Source organism: Amia ocellicauda, chromosome 9 (genome assembly GCF_036373705.1).
Source record: "Amia ocellicauda isolate fAmiCal2 chromosome 9, fAmiCal2.hap1, whole genome shotgun sequence".
Taxonomy (NCBI): Eukaryota; Metazoa; Chordata; class Actinopteri; order Amiiformes; family Amiidae; genus Amia; species Amia ocellicauda.
In genome coordinates this window covers 6558210-6575791 of record NC_089858.1, presented here as the reverse complement: position 1 = coordinate 6575791, position 17582 = coordinate 6558210, and the positions used below count along the sequence as shown (strand labels likewise).

Here is a 17582-nt window from a genome sequence, read left to right as displayed (position 1 = left end):
TATCACCACGCAAAATAAATATCCGACTATCACGTTGCATTTCAAAGCCTAGACACTGGGGATCCATCTTTGATAGGTTTCGTAACCACGATGATTCACACATGCTGTTGCCAATATTAACCCTCGTCGCTGTGTTGCCTGTGCGGCTGCACATTTGCATGATTCAAAAGTGCATCCGATCCTCCAAACCTCGTGGTGGCGATGTCAAAACCCCCACGATTTCGTATTGACAAATATCAGGATCTTTTATGCAAGTGCAGTGGGATTGCTTCAAAGAAAAGCGCAGGCACAGCGAGAGGGACAAAAATATCAACAGCACAGAGAGCGTCTGCAGGTTCAATTGCTTTTCTATGTATATTTTGCATTAAAATAAAAAGAGAATTTGGAATTCTAACTTCTTACACCAAGATCTGTAAAGTGACCGAGGATATCGGACATTAGCTTTTTAACTGCATGCAAATGGTGCAATAATATTTATCAACTCAGCACGCAAATTTGAGCTTAATTATGGTGTATTTATATGCTGAAAAACAACAACGGCATCATCTATGATTAAGAAAGAAAACGCATCACATGCACGACCATATTTGAGGAGGAAATTTGCTTTGTTGGGCAAAAGTAAGGTTGCATTTTTCAGAGGCATCCTATTCCGTCATTCATACCGCATTGTGCGACCAGAAACCACCGGCTTTTGTATGTCCGATCGAAAATGTATCCAAGTGCTTCTTATTATGATTATAGAAATGGCGTTGATCTCATGTCTTATCATGTCTGCTAGATGCACTTGTTTAGCCTGAACTGCGTCTGATGTTATGCATGAAGTTACCAGAGGTGTACTGTGGGTTACTGATCGCTTTTCTCTTTCTCTTTCATGCGATTATATCAGCCAGAGAAAGTTTCCACGGCGATAAGATGTTCAACCACCATCACCAACAGCAGCAGTTTCACCAGCACCTCCGGCAGCTCCAGCAGCTCTTCCAGCAGCAGCCGCCGCCGCCGCCGCCGCAGCCACCTCCTCCGCCACCGCCGCACCATCCGCACCACCACCATCACCACCACCAAGGAGGCCGGTAGGAGGATGAAATCCAGCCCGGGGATTTCGGGCCCAAGCGTCAGGGCGATGAAAACAAAAGATTGATCAAGCTAGATTTCTTTACCCCCTTCACTGTAGCTTCTAGACAGCAGACGTTTACAACACGCATTTCTGTGACAACCGATCTTTCATTAATAGTAATGTTTATTGATGTTTAATAACGGAGAGTGTTAGGTTACTCTAATAAATAAACTACCTGTTGTTTTTCACAGAGCAGCAGGTGTTCAAATATGGGGCACTAGACAAAAAACAGAGAGAGAGAGAGAAACGCCGCAATATTTGTCTTATTTTCCTTGTGTCTTATTGCAAAGCGCTTCCTTACAATAAACCGTTTTGTAGTCTTGAAATATCAATCCTGTCAAACAGGTTTAAGAATAAAGAGCCCCGTGTCTCCATTTATTAAGTAATCATCATAATATCGATTTTGTAATTCAGTGCGTGAATTGAATTGAAATTATACGATAAAGAGATGTATCCTAACTTAACTATATATAATTCATCAAATAGGATGAACCAGTTTGTCCGGGGTATAGATCAATATTACAGTTTATATCGTAATTACAGTATGGGGCTTAGACACTTAAAGGTATTTTCCTTATAATATTAACACACACTATAGTAGAGATATATGTATAGTTCACTACTTTAATAATAAATGAGCTTTGTTTTAAATGTAGGAAATATATTAAATCTTGTTTTTTGGCAACCTTAAAACTGCATGTAGACTAAAAAGGGTAAAACATGTTTTAATTATGAGAAACAACACTGTGTGTGTTGAAATGTTATGAGTTATTAGAGAAGTAACATTTATTCAGAGGAGGGCAGGGGATGTTGTGAAATGAAATGACAAAGGCTGTGGAGAAATGATGCAGATTAATTCAACTAGGCAATGTGGTAACATTAACACAGTTGAATAATTTGCACAGAATATCCTCATGCCACTGAAGCAAAAGTAAATATGGATTTGATTTTATATCTTAAAGTGATATATAATGGAGTTGGAGCCAGTCAGCTGAATGTCACCTGTTCTGCTTAGACCTTCAGTGGGGGGGGGGGGGGAGCTCTTTATAATGAGGCACCAGCTATCTGGCATGAATTATTTTACAGTTAACATTACTGCTTTTTTGTAAGGAGTTTCTTTTGGATCAGAAGAAAATAACTTCATATTTCCAGCGTTTTCTCTTTCATGCACTTTTGTGTTTCTGCTTAGTTTGGCCCACTCCCTGACTTCTCCCCTCAAATTGTTACTGTACAGATTTATCTTGTAATAATATTGGTAAAAGACATGGGGTGTGGGGAGGGTTGCTTCAGCACTGCACAGACACAGACCTCACCACCTACTATGATGGTTGTTCTATTGGTGGGTTGACTGCTGACAATTCCTTGTGCTCTCTGCTTTGTGCTTTGGGTTACAGGCCGATGCCCCCCCCAGCACAGCCTCCGCCACCCCCACCTCCTCCCCGTATGGTGAACCTGTGCTCTGCCACCCAGGCCACACTCATCGGACCCAACCCCATGCTACAGGGAGCCCTGCTGATGCAGCAGATGCAAGGTATCGAGTGGTTGTCCTTGTCTGTCCTAGGCGCTGTGTTGCTGGAGCAAACTGCAGTCATACCATGTGTCTGGTTTATTCTCTTCACTCTGGCATACAAGGGCTGACACGTAATTGGTTTGAGTGGAAATGCATAGGGGAGAGGGAGAACTTTATGAAAACAGATAATAAATAACAACCAAATAAGATTTTGGCTTGCTGCTCCAATGACCTTCTTGAAATTGAGAAGGTACATTTCAAAGGAGCTATGCTAATATGCTACATTTCACATTAATTCATCTGATACAGAAATGGCTTTATTGCAGAGGTGGAATAGCCAAGTTGATGAAGCACAATTTAATTGGCATTTCTCCCTTTCATTACACCTGAATGTCTTGAGAATTGACTTGAGGGGAACTTTAAAGCCGGGCCTGTCAGCCTAAATGCCAAATGGCTTGGCTGAAGTGCTGTGACCACTCTGCGTCTGTTAAGGCTGCTCATTCTTCCATGGCTGGGCACTGTAATTAGACACGACTGACGACACGATAGCCAAACGGATATGGTGAAGGGAATGTGTTTACATAACTGGCCCATTAATGGTTCATTAGTTACTTACCCTTCATGTGTTCCCTGTGTGTGTTTCAGGGAACCTGCGTGGGTTTGCGGTGGGCGGGCAGCAGTTCCCCCAGTTCTTCTCTGCCGGGACGAGGACATCCCTGCTGGGCCCTGCTCCCATGGGCGTGGCCATAAAGACCCCCCACATGGGCTTCCCCCCTCGGCACTTCCACCCCCACAACCGGCATTACAACAAGGTGAGGACGCTGCCCAGTCGGGGGCCTCTTGCCTGTCAAACACAATTAGTATGCATATGAAATGGAGAGGACCAGCGGCTGAGAAACTGAGAGAGGGTTTGAATCGGAGTGGTCCCTGTTGACTGCAGTGCAATACACACCTGCTTACCCACACTGGCAGACAGTAACACTTTAAACTTAATATAATATCAAATATTCAGTTATGATCTAATTTCTGATATCAGACAAGGCATTTGAGTACACTGAATTTAATATCAGGTCAGGATGTGTCGCATAGCCAATATCCCATGGAATTACAGCCTGTATTTTGGGTGATTTTACTTTTGAATATGTTCACCACTGCCCTTGCTTAATGTCTGTCTCACTATAACATCATGATCAGTGTTCAGCTGCATCACCACCACTTGGATTAAAGCTTGACTTATTTTTTTCTCCTCATCACCATCTGGACATGTGGCACTTTGCCAAAGAGGCCAGATAAAAATTTCATGAATCGCAAGTCTGGGCTGAGAGGAGAAATGGACTCAATAGCAGGAGGTTTTAATCTCTGACAGCTTAAATCAACGGCCTATTAAAATAAATGAAGAACTGACTGTTTGTTTGTTTCATGCAGACTCAATGGATTATCTAACTCCCATTAGTGCAGCAAACCAGTTCTCACTTCTCTATTAGCACTGTGTAGAGGAATGTGAGTGTAACTCGTCTGTTTATCGAGTAATCTGTTATCTACAAGCTAGACTTTCTCATCTGTGACCTAAAACTTGCATAAAAGCATCCATCTCTTCTGCTCACTGGGGAAAAGGGGTGGGAAGTGTTGGATCAAATGATCAAGTGTGGATCAAAGTTAAGAGAAGAGCGCTGACTCCCCCAACCCTTTGTGTCTTCGTCATCCTCCCCTCCGCCCTCAGGACTTTGCGCGGATCCCGGAGCGGAAGAGAGAGAATGAGCAGCGGCCCCAGACCAGCGGGGAGCTCAGACAGGAGGGTAGCAGCGGTGGAGAGCCCAGTGACCGCACAGCCACAAGAGGTACTGTCGCCCGTCCCTGGGCTGGTGTGAGCCCTGTGTCACCTGCTTTACTTCATCACCCCCCTGTGGAACTAGGTTTGTCAGGAAGTAGAATTGACCACTCCATGGGTTCAGGTGACATCATTGGCCCCAGCAGCAGCTTGTGGAGCGCAGATGGAAATGCTAGACTCCCAAAATAAAGTAGTTTAAATCAAGATATTCTTAAAAATGGGAATCCAGTATTTCCATCTGTGCATCTCGAGCTTTCCAGCCGCTAGATCCATTAATGTCACCTGTACCAATAGAGTGGTCAATTCTAATTCCTTCCAAGGCCTGGGTATAGCAGTTACTAAATTTTCTGCAACTTGCATCCCCCCCGACTCCCTCTCCCGGAAAATGAGTTACACGGCCGACACATTTTGAAGTGTTAAAGCCTCGTGATTGTTCTGACTCTCTCTCCTCTCTCCTCAGAGGACAGTGCTGCTGTCCCAGATGGCCAGTCTCAGCCCCCTGCTCGGCTGCTGGAGGAGCCCGCGACAAAACGGCAGAGAACAGAGGGGTAAAAGTTAACCTGCTGCTCCTCCTTGTCCTCACATGTACTTGCATGTGGGCAGTGTTTTGGCGGGATACCATATACAGTATGCTGCATCAAATCCCATTTTAGATAATCCAGCAGTCCTTTTCCTAGAAGAGATTATAAGAGATATTAATTCAAAACGATGAAGGCTGGCCACGCTTACTTCCCCTTTCATTATTAACGATAATATTCAGCCGGAAAATGTGAGTTTGCGTTTGTTCCCTGGGCCGTTAACATCCATTTTCCTCTGTAGATGCGAAGAGCAAATGGAAGAGACATCTGTGCCCGGTGAAACACCGAACGCAGACTACAAAAGCACAGTGGAAGCCACGCAGCCCGGAGGTGTGTGACTAGCGCAGGAGGCAGAGTGCATGTGACTTGTTTGAGCAACGATTCACACTTGGTCGATTTCACACGCCACGGGTCTTTTTTTGGTGTCAAGCCGCTAATAAATGAGGTTACAATCTGTTTTTAGCACAGTTTTAACAATCTTATCCAGCCCAGACAAACTGGCTTACGTGCGGCCCTGCAGTGTTTCTCTTAATACGTTCCACAACATTGAATGACTAATGTATGGAAAGATACAGATATCATGACTAATAGCCTATTTTCCTTAAGACTTTATAATGGATTTATATAGCCAATAAAACAAATACACAGTACATGTTTTATTAATATTGTTTTAATATTACTACCAACATTACAGTAGGGCACACAGTCCTTAACAGATGTCAAAGGTGCATTTAAGGTAAAAACTGCTCCAACAGAATGACGTTTTGATCTTTTTTTGTATTTTTACTTCTGAATGCAACTGCCCATTTCCCTGTACTTGGGCTCTCTGATCGATGTGTTATTGGGTGACAGACTGTGCCATTCTGGAGGAGGGAGGCAGTGCCGATGGGCCAGAGGCCGTGCAGTTTGTCGAAGAGAGCAGAGCGGCTGAGGTGAGAGGAGATGGAGGGATACAGGGGAAATGACACTGAGGAGAGGACCCGTCTCCCAGTCCGCCGTGTTAATGATTGTGGCTGAATTGGAAGTTCTCCTTTTATTGTCAGTTTTCTTTGGAAATATTGCTTTGATCATCCAAGTTTGAGTCAAATTAGGTCCCAAAAAGATGCCACTAACCAGATATTAATTAACGGATGTTTTTGAAGGTGTAGAAACCAGAATTTTTAAGTTTAATCAATGACTGGCCCTTTTATTTTTATTTTTAAATGACGCAAGCTAGCCGCAGATCTGCTGAGAGTCCATCTGAACTGAAGGGAAGTTGAGCACATGTTGTGAGGCCCTCTGTGTGTCTTAGGTGTTGGGTGGAGGGGCCTCTCTGAAGGTGACCATCCAGCAGAGCAGCGAGAGCCGGGCCTTTAGCACCAGCGTGACGGAGATGGCCGGGAGGAGCAGTGACCGGGAGACAGACATGGAGGCGGCCAACAAGTTTTACTGCTACATCTGCAACATCAGCTGCCAGAACCAGCAGGTAGAGCTTGCCATCGCCCAGTACTGTGATGTGTAGCACTGGCAGACTCGAAAGGCCAGGTATGCCAGGCTTTTGCTGTAGTGAAAGATTCAGTTCCCTGCCTTTAAACTGTAAAGGGTTAATATGCTCGTTAGTAACAGTGGACCAATATGTGACTAAAGTGCTGGTCAGCGGCTGTTGCTGTTATTAGGAGCATAACTTACAAGCAGTACAGTGCTGTTAATTCTTAACCCATCAGAAAGCACTGTCTGCTACAATACACACTATATTATGTTCCTCTGAGGGTATTAGTAAAAGAATAGTAAAAAGAAAGGTATATACATCTTACATTTGTACATTATAGGTATTACATTTCTAATACACTATATCTCATCTCATATATCTCATACAGAAACTCATGAAATATTTAAGTTTTGTAGATGTTTTGCCCCGAAACAAACAAGAAAAGCCCTTCTAGCAGTGAAAAGCCTCCAAAACTCCTCGCATTGTTGGAGTTGTAGTAGCTGCAGTTAGTTCTTCAGACATTGTCATCCACACCCACAGCAGCTAAACAAAATATTTTTGTCATATTGACCAGAAGTGGAATGTCATTCAGGAGATTGTCTGACCGCACTTTTCTAACCCCTTTCCCACTGACTTGCCAAATGTATATATATTTTTTAAACCGTTGGAAATTATCTTTTGATTTGTCTTGCCACGCCGAGGCATGTAATTCCGGCAATGCGTCAGTTTTAAGGTTTTCAAAACTGCTCGAGCAGATCTGCGCTGGGGTCCGCATCGAGAGCAACAACATTGTGGTTCATGGCTTTGGATCTGCAATATTCCCGCAGGTTCTTTATCACACTCTGATCTGTAGGTGGCGCTGCAGAGGTAGTGTTAAGAGCTAAGACTTCTAGCTGAATGTGAGTGAGAAGCAAATCTCATGGCTTTGTAACTCCCAATTGACTGCAACTTGGTTTTCAATAAGTCCTGACAATGTAGTATAATCTATACATTTTCTTTAACAGTCTTGTCATTCTGTTTTTTCTGACTTTGCATTATTGCAAAAAGCATCTTTTGTATTATAGTTTGAATTTGGGCAGATTATCTATGGTGATTTACATATATTATCATAGTTGTTTTATGGAAAGGAAAATTTGCAGCTCACAGGAAACTGTACTGAAATAATACGTTGAATATGACAACCTATAACCCATTCAGCATAACCTCATATAGTGAGTTTAACAATGTAACAGGACTACAGGATGGATAGTGCCAGCAAGTGAAGTGAATGATGACAACAGGCCAAGCTAGAATACTGGTAATTTCTTAGGAAAGCAAGGTCTGGTGACCTGATACACACTGTAGTGTTTGGAAAACCGTTCATGACTTGTAAAGCAGATACACAGATGGTAGAATCTACTGGTGAGCTGGACGAATGTCCTGGTGCCGTCCTGATGTTCACATGCTGCTGACTCTTCCACAGGGAGCCAGAGAGGAGAGTGAGGAAGCACAGGGAGAACAAGAAGAAGGTGCAAGCAGCAGCCAGTGGCAGGAGAGGACAAATTAGGGTAGTTCAGGCACTTTGCTGTTCATGCACCACAATCTACACAGACATAAACACGTGTTGGTATTCTGCTGGTTTCGATGATGGCTTATGTATAGTAAAGCACATTGTCAGACAGAGATGGCAAGATCCTTTTTGAAGTGCTTAGTTTGACATGTGCAATGGTGTTTTGACCCTTCAGTGTGTTGGGACGTGCAAGCTGCTTCAAACCCTGCCCCAATGACCCCCCCCCCCCCCTCCATTGTGTCTCCCCCCTGCCTGTGGTCCTGTGTGCAGAACTTCCAGAGCCACATGAATGGCCTGGCCCACCAGCAACGAATGATGGAGATCCAGCACATGAGCAATGCCTGTCTGGTCACCCTGCTGCCCAAGGTCAAGGAATCCCTCCAAGGCTCGCGCAGGGACGGGTAAGAGAATGGGCTGGGGGCGTTGCTTGTGAATGAGACATGTAGGCCCTTCATATGTTTTTTTGGTTAATTACTTGGACTTGATTTGTCAAGATACACCTGACCTGTATCTGTTTATGGAAGACGCCTGCTGAAACTGTCTGTTTTCCAGAGAGAAGAGACTGGGGCTACAGAGGTGGTGCTCCACGTGCCAGGCCCACTTCACTGGAGATCTGATTGAACACCGCAGGACCAGAGAGCACAAGGTGAGGGGGCAGAGAGAGGCCCTGTGAGGCTCTGCATTCACAAGCATCAAATTCAATATAGTTTGGGTATTTTTGGCCCCAGGAAGTGTCAAATGCAGGCCTGTAATGATTGCACAAGCCCATAAAGGAGCACTGATATTGTATTAATTGTATTATTGTCTCTGTCCCCCCCCACAGCTGTCGAAGCACTCGTCCCGGCCGCTCTGCACCGTCTGCAAGCGCAACTTCCGGACACCACGCAAGTTCGTGGAGCATATGAAGTCCCCAGAGCACAAAGCGAGAGTGGAGGAGGTGAGCTGGGGGTCGGGAGTGAGCGAATGATGAGAGAATATGTCCTGTGACTAGTTATCTGTCATTGGTGGAAAATCCAAGATGATTTCCCATGCTGCACTGGCTGTTCTTTTATGTTCATTCCATATTCCATCTCTGACACATGATTAAAAGATGCCCTGCAGTAAGTTAGTCCTTCAATGTGTTTTAGGACTGATTAGAACAGGCTCGTTCTACCAAAATAGAAGCTTAGTTGCATACGTGTGTTTTATTAAAATGTTTGCTTCTTGTTATACTGGTTAGCTCTGGGATAGATGTGGGTTGTGTGCCCAGAGGCGTGCAGAGTATGTTGTGCTTCCAGGGGGTAGTGTCAGAGTGGGCCGGTCATGGCATGTCTCAGGTCCGTTTCTAGAAGAGTGTGTGTGTGTCGTCCCCACAGCTGAGTAACGAGGGTGGGGCAGACATTCCCGAGGAGCTGATTACGGTGGATGCCATCGGCTGCTTTGAAGGAGAGGAGGACTACGAGGAAGAGACCAGTGAGGGGGAGGAGGAGGATGACCGCAGCCACCCCTCCCACAGCCAACAGGCAAGGGTCTCGCCAGGCGCTCTCCACTGCTTGTAGTGGCCAGGGCTGGTCATTTCGACAGATCACCTCAAGCCATGGGTCACCTATCAGTCACCAAAGCATAACTTTGGCCTGGTGCTTGGAATGCAACACTGCGTTTTAAGTTTAAGTTTCAGATAAAGGTGGAGTTATTGGTTTTCCTTATTATCTTGCATTTTAATTCTGATCAATGAGTAGCTATGTTCTTGGGAGACATAATGCCACCTAAGCACCTCACACTTACTTTTAAGGCAGGATGGAGGGGCACTTCCAAACAATAGCAGGAGCGGGTGGGGGCGATCTGGATTTAACCAGCACTTCATATGTGTGGGCTTGTGTGTGCACTTAACGGAAATGTCCTTGCAGGGAGGACGTCAGGTCCAGAAGGAGGTGGCCCTGGAGGAGATGAGGGCTGATGAGCAGTACGACTCAGAGACACAGTACGGTGAGTGTTCCCGTGTCTGGACATCTCTCTGTAGTGTCGAGAATGAGAGCAAGGCCTTTACTGTAAAGCAGTTTCCTTGTTATGCCAGTATTGGTATCTCGGGTTGTCGGCCCAAGGACAGATTTACAAGAGAAGTGTACAATCTGTATATGTGGACGTTCCTGGTGTTCAGCTCTCATGTCAAATCCCTCCTTGGCCCTGGTGTTTTTCCTCAGGCTGCAGTTTTGTGGTCCCGGTAGCTGGATTCCTCTGCAGGCTCTGCCACAAGTTTTACCACTTCGAGTCTACCGCCAGGCTGACCCACTGCAAGTCCCTGACGCACTTCCAAAACCTGCAGGTCAGATGCTTTGTGCCTTTTTTGTGTGTTTTAAACAGGCCAGATCTTCTCATAGTCAATTAAGCTGCATCAGGGTTCTACTATAGAGCCACCCCACACCTGCATGTCATGAATTGTACATTGGATATTTAAATTGAGAGGTCTATAGATGGCAATGTATAAAAACATTTTTGAGTTTTAGATCAGGACTTCTCGACATTCTTCCCTTTAAATCTATTTCAGTGTTTGACTTTTATAACACCTAAAACCATAATTACCACATGGAACCAAGCTAATATACTTTAAAGCATTTAGGAAATACCGAGGTTCTGCTGTGAATTGGATCAGAGGATCATGTAAAGAAACCCCGGTCTAACAGTTCAGTTCACGTGTCTCTTAACAGAAATACAAGGCCTTGAAGATCCAGGAAGATGCAGCTGCTGGGGAGATTTTGACTGAGGAGGAAGAGGAGCCAGAGAACAGCAGCATTGTGGAAGACCATCAGGAACTGGGAGATGAGGAAAGCATTGCAACAGCGGAGCCATGCCCAGGCAACACACATGGGGACAGTGAGGATGATGGCTGTGGGACTGCTGGTTCCAACAGCTTGCCTCAGGACCAAGCTGCCCTCAGCAGCTCAAAGCCAGCTCCTGACATTCAGGACCCTGTCGAGGTCAACTCAGACAGGTCCAACAGAAGCACAACTGACTCTGATGGGTCCAATCCTAACACAGTTACTTTGCTAAACCCTGTCAAATTGAGCTCCAGCGGTTCAGTGCAAAATAAGACCACAATTCCTTGCAAAACCGACTCGATTCCAGAGAAGGTCAGATCTGTGAGCCCCTGCTGCATCATAATCGGGGATCCTGAAGGCAGTACCACTGGGGTACGTGTCTCGGAGTCCATTGACTCCCCACAGGGCTGCGAGAGAGAGAAGCCGACTCCCTCAGCTAATGCCCAGGCCCAGGCAGACAATGGGACCAGTGTGGAGACTGATGGCTGCCCAGACATGTCTCAGACCCAGGGACCTGTGGAAGAGGAGCAAAAGACCGAAGCTCAGCAGATAACCGCTCCACTTACAGATCAGGGGAGCTCCCAAGATGATGAGAGAGAGGAGACTGCAGCCGAGGAGGAGGAGGCTGGGGGTGGGGAGAAGCCAGTGGCGGGACGTTCCCGGGCAGCAGCTCCTAGTGTTGGCAGGAGGAGATCCACAAGGACAACCAGGAGACGCTGAAAGTGGGGAGAGCTCTGACTGGAGAAAGGGGTATTAACCAGAGTGTTGTAGGGGGCTTAGTGTGGAAGTTACCTTCCTTTCTTGCAGAACTTTGAGCAAGGCCAAAGCAGTTAACAGATTTAAGAGTGCCCTGAGCAAAATGTAGATGGCCCAGACTTTAAGACAGCTGTTTAATAGGAAGGCTGAACTGAGGCTGGATATTTCAATGTGGATCTTAAACGTATTTCAGAGTTGTCACTTAGTTTCATAGCAGAACAAACGCCCAGGTTTTGTAATGAAAATATAACTGGGATTGCATCTGGGGTGAAACTGAGAGGGCAAGTTAGTTTTGAGTGTGTTTGAGTAGCTTAATTTAATGTGAAGTGTGAAAAACTAAAGTAATGATATCAGAAGCATTGAAATAAATGTGTGAAATGACCCAGCCATAGATTTATATATCCAATCCAGCTCAAATGATGTCATTTGTACTGCAGTGGGGAGGTCAAATTCCAGAAATCGAGGCCTTCTGTGCTGTCTGAGCTCTAATCTGTTGTTTGAACAAATTGCAAAGTTGCTTTGAACAAATGAAGCACTTTTCCCAGGTTGCTTGCCAGTAAAGCCTGTATTCATACTTAACAGACACTGTACTTGTAAAATGAAGTCTAAATTGGTTTCACAGTACCTGGGAAAGAGTGTAAAATAACTCCAGTCAAAATGAGGTGGGAAGTACCTTCACAGATACTACACCTCTAAAAATTGCCTCTGCACTGATTTTATCAAAGCTAAAAAGGTATTTTTATGTTCCTTGAGGGGGGGGAAACTAAGTATATGCTCTATCGAAATCTTTTTAGTACTTTATTTTTAAATGTAATATTTAAGTTAATTTCCGTTGATTCTGCTGGAAATCTTTGAATATCTGACCTAATCTGTGAATGTGTTCACCATAATGGTTGTCCTAGTTTTAGCTGCAGTTCAGTTTACTCCAGAAATGAAGTGAACCCATTCTGGAAATCGCTGTACATGGGGTAGTTACTAGAGTGACAAGCCCATGGGGTAATGGATTAAAGCCTCGGCTCTTGGAGTTCATCGTTGAGTTAGCCTTTCAACGCCACTGTTTTAATTTGTGTTAGAACAGTGAAAGTGTTGGCCAGTTTGATTGGTCTGAATCAGTGATGGCCTAGTTGTTGTTTTTTTTAAGTTACTGCAGGTCAGTTCCAGGATTGCTGTAGTTTGGATAAGTTGGAAGCTCTGCATATGCAAAGAGCAGAGAATGATGAAGCTTTCAGAGCAAAAACAAAAACTGGAGCCGTTGAGCTCAATCCTGGTGGAAAAACTGCTGCCTACAAGCAGGCCACCCCAGTGGGTCTGCTATTCGTGCTGATCTCTCATACTGGGTTATTCACCAAAGTCCATTTCAATTTTGGTACGGTTTCTTTTTAAAGTTATGTTATTGAATAATCACATAACAGTGAAGTTTTACAAATGTGTAGAGAGTGAACATTGCCTGTTGTCTTAGCTTTGTCCCTCCTGGAGAGATTTTGGGCTGGCTTCCTCTGGTCAACCCTGAACGAATCCCATTGGGGACGGACACTTTGATCTCTGCCTCTCTCAGGGCAGTCCTGAGGTCACAGTTCTTCAATCAGTCCTCAATTTTGATCCGCAGACTGGAAGGGCTTCACTAGGCATAATAGGAAGTCCAGACTGAGGATGAAGAATTGTGCAATCTGTCTCTACAGCTAAATGTGAATGTTTAGCATTACCTAGAAAAGTCTCAATATGAAATCAGATTACAACCTGGTGCTACATGACAGTACTTTTACAAATCAAAATCCAGATTCATTCTCATCTGATTAGTCATACCACTCTTAAGGCTAGGCATCTGTAAAAGAAAAAAAAGTGCCTTTGGTATGCTCTGAAGAGAAGGGGAGACAGATGTTTGGTCTCTCATAGTGGGACTCTTCTCTCAAAACCAAAAGGAGTGCTTAGCCTATTTAAACACTGTAGCAGTTATGCTTGTAACAGGAGTAGACATGATAGAAACAGGTGGCCAAGGTTGTATTATTATCATCGGTAATCAGACTGGACTGAAAATAACGTTTTTTTTCTGAAGATAGGCATGGATCTGCTGTTGAACCCCCGCCCCCCACATTAGAATTAATAGGGGTTCTCTCACAGAATACCCATTTAGTAAAGCGCAGAGTATTTTCCTCGAGGGAGCTGCTAAAAGGTAGATGGAGAGAGCAGCATTCAGACAGTCTGTGGCCGGTGGGGGGGGAAGTCAGCAGACAAGCCAGTTCACCGTCTTAGTTTAGTCACAGCAACTCTACTTTATTATAGAGATGCATTTGATGGTACAGAATTATTAGACACGAAAGCAAAGCTGTACATTTTTTTTTCTTAGTCTATTTTTTTCCGTGAATAACTAAACTTTTTTTAGAATGACAGTTTGTAATATCTGGATATTATTTTCTTTGTTTTTGCTGTACTTGAGTCTTTTAATTTATAAAAGTTTGACAATTTGCTTTGTGACTAATTTATTTCGACCAAACCTATTTTGTAGTCTTGATGCATCATAGCTGAACAAAATCCTAGTTGTTTTTTTCCTTAAATGGAAGATTTTACAAAAGATACCACCCACATTTTATTAGTGCAGATTTAAAAAGAATCTCAAGAGTAATTGAGAGGGCTTTAATACCTTTTATTTTTTCACACATCTGGTGACTTTAAACACAATAAACACACAGCAGTATCTGCCATGCCATTAGCATGTACTTTCCAACATAACTTTTCCCATAAATAGTTTCTGCAGAATGCAAGTTACTTGAGCAGGAGAAAAAGTGAAAAATTGCACTTCAAATGTATTCAAAATAGTACAGTACATGTACTTTAATTTTGACTGGAGATATATTGCTTTTGCTGCATTATTCCCATACCAGCCAACTTTATGGTTTAGAACAGTGTGCATTTAAAGGTTTATAGAGTCAATTAAGCCAGAATGGTAACAACAAAAAAGCAAGTCACTTTGGTCCCAAATGAAGGTAATGTATGAACTAATCTAAAATGTTGTTCGGTACATCCAATATTTATCAACAGTAGTGTTTCATTGTATAATATGAATAATTTGCAGTGAGGAAATAATCGAACTGCCACTTATGGAATGAGCCCGATGTATTTTTCATGGAAACAAAAGCTTCCCAGGAAAATATTTTGACTTGATCTGTATGGAAGGTTTTGGGGGACATTCCCATATTATATACATCAAAGTACATAAAGGGAAGTATGCTATTAGAGACACCTTATTTTCTTAACATTCAATACAAAGGTTGACAGAAATCCCCCATCAAACACATATTTACACACATTTAACACAAATAAATACAAGTTTCTGGTCCATACACAACATTACCAAAAACAAGTCCATCATGACCATTTTGTCATTTTCCTCAGGTTTTTCTGAAATCCACTCTAAACCAATGCAGTTCACATGTATTCCACTCCACACTAGTCTAGAAAAAGGATACAATTTCATTGGTATCCTTTATGGAAGTAAACACTGTAGTGTTTTAGAGACTCCTAGGAATCCACTTTTCCTTTACTATTTTTTTTAGATGTGTTTTACAGTCAAGATGGTGGGAAATAAAACTGCAATTGCCTGGTACTGTTTGTTGAAAGGATTGACACGATTACCAGAATGGCTTAATCAGGAGAAGATAGTGCTACCTGGTGTTATGCATCTCATCCTTAAAGTTTTTTTTTTTTTATCCCAACACTGAATAGAATAGAATAAAAACAACACTAATTAGGAAAGGACACCAGTTTTGGTCAACACAATGCACAACCAACTCATTCTAGTAATGGTGACAAATTCAAACCACAAATTAAAGAGTGGCTCAGCTCAAGACTTTGCAGGAACCGTATTGGTCTTGACTTAACAGTTATACCACAAAATGACAGTGAAAGAGTAGACAGAATATAGTGTGCATTGGTTTAACTAACCAGAACAATACTCTGAGACTTCCTAATATCACTTCATGCTATATAGTCATAGTTAAATATCAAGTTTGGTCAATGAATGTTAACTAGGATTCAACTCCTATATTCACTAAATTACACATTTACAATGATGGGCCAGTGCACTAATGAACGCTGTTAAATGAGGAACAAATGACAATTGGAGTGGCTAGATGTACTGTGGAAAATAAATCTCTTTGACTTTGACCTGCTATATAAAGTGCAATTATTCTGGTGAACATCATGTTTGTCATAGGAACTACCGCAAAAGTATATTTGCTGAACCCCTCATTAGACTCAGGGCAAAATGGAGCAGAAAGCAAACCATACATTACAGAAATCAGTGAAAAACATCAGTTAGGGTTCCAGAAATATGGCCTTCAGTGCTGACTAGGCTCATCACCCAATGAAATCCCAGCGGTTTGCATGGAGGACTGCTTGAGAAGTTCTAACTGGTGTTTTTCCTTCAGCTTCTGGAAGGCAAGGGCTGCTTCTTTCTGGTGGTTACCTTTCTCCTGTTCATGGCTCTGTCCACCAAACTCAATAACTATTCTGGACCACAGACTTGATGACTTCAGGGTGAGGTGCTCTTAATAATAGTCCTTATCAACCCACAAGGATGCTCCTCTAAGCCCCCATACTCTTCCCACCACCACCCCACACACCTTCCAGCTGCCTTCCTTCTTCTCAGTCTACAAGGTTGGCCCCCAGTGATGTGTAGAGATGACACCCCCCTTCTCCCCTGTGGATAGAGCTAAGATTTGGGAGAAGGGTGGCAGCCAGGCTGTAGTTCTCACTGCTCCCTTTGGTCTCCCTCTGCTGGCTGGGAGGGGTGTGAGGAGGGCGGCTCTCTGATGGCATCGCGCTGCTGCTCTCTGAACTCCTGCCTGGCCTGCCGGTTGGATTCCAGCAGGTCCTTCAGCTTGGCGTTGAGCGTGTCGTTGCGCTCTTCCAGATCGTCCAGGCAGGAGTTGATCTGGTCCAGCATGGAGTTAATGGCGGCGTACTCTGAGGGGGAGGAAGCAGTAGCAGAGCTCAGCATTGATGTAGGACACTGACCAACCAACCGCTGGTTCAGTCAAACACAACAATTTACTCTTCTTAAGCCCAATCTGAACATCACAGACACACCCCCTGTGAAAAGATCCACTGGAACTCTCTGACACCAGAAATGTGTAGAAGCTAGTGGGTGATGTTACCAGAATACATGTCTATGCCACCAAGATCCTATTTAACTGGGAGCCCATAATAAAAGGTAATGTAAATTGTGCAGGTCAGAACGAACCACTGTTGATCACCAGCTTTGGATTTGGAATAATACCACCAAATATAGATAAATCCATCATAATTACAGCAACAACAATAGGCTAATTTGTGCCTGGAGTTATTCGGATTATAATGTGTAGAGATCATATATGTCAACACAGGAAGAATATCATAACCCCACTTTGTATTGCGCTTATATTTTGTAAGTCGCCCTGGATAAGGCGTCTGCCAATAAATTAATAATAATAATAATAATAATAATAATAATAATAATAATAATAATAATAATCCGATAGCTGTGGTAAATTATAACAGCTTGCTGCCGTTTTTAAGACAAGAATACCAATACGATCAGAAGTGCAGTATTATATTAATTTACCTTCATCGCTGAATTCGTCCACATCGTCTGTGTCGATAGAAATGTTGGGATCTCCGTTTGGTCCGGACATTGTATCGTTTTTGTTTGTTTGTTGGTAACAATACAAAGTAGCCTAATTATCTCACAATGTAAGAATGCAAATGTCAAAATTAGAAGAAAACTATATCTAAAATGAATAGCGTTGTGTTGACATGTATATGAATCGCCAGATCTATAAACAAGACAACACAAGAACCATCACTCGTACACAAAGTCCACACAATTCCTATTATCACATTTAAGTTAGTAGAGCTAAACGGCTAATCCGTACCACACTCACACAGTATGCACTGGACGAGCAGCTGTTGTGTAAATATACTCATCCGACCAGCTGATCCTAGGACAC

General features: G+C 43.4%; 2 protein-coding genes across 3 annotated transcripts; one reads left to right on the top strand and one right to left on the bottom strand.

Annotated features, from left to right (window-relative positions):
• Positions 1-185: 185 nt before the first annotated feature.
• Positions 186-15759, top strand: ciz1a (cdkn1a interacting zinc finger protein 1a). 2 transcript variants are annotated; one of them, XM_066712851.1, is made up of 16 exons: positions 186-334; positions 887-1070; positions 2509-2645; positions 3270-3436; positions 4345-4462; positions 4913-5000; positions 5272-5360; positions 5883-5962; positions 6322-6495; positions 8318-8448; positions 8600-8693; positions 8871-8984; positions 9403-9549; positions 9934-10012; positions 10228-10349; positions 10732-15759. In XM_066712851.1, exons 1-16 carry the CDS (start codon positions 202-204, stop codon positions 11560-11562), a joined length of 2688 nt encoding a protein of 895 aa, XP_066568948.1. In that variant the 5' UTR covers positions 186-201; the 3' UTR covers positions 11563-15759. The 2 variants fall into 2 exon arrangements, with proteins under 2 accessions (XP_066568948.1, XP_066568950.1); XM_066712853.1 differs by lacking the exon at positions 186-334 and adding an exon at positions 401-618.
• bbln (bublin coiled coil protein) lies at positions 14219-17582 on the bottom strand. Its single transcript, XM_066712854.1, has 2 exons — positions 17198-17582; positions 14219-16560 (listed from the first exon to the last, which is right to left on the bottom strand). The coding sequence occupies exons 1-2, from the start codon at positions 17265-17267 to the stop codon at positions 16346-16348; spliced, it is 285 nt and encodes a 94-aa protein (XP_066568951.1). The 5' UTR covers positions 17268-17582; the 3' UTR covers positions 14219-16345.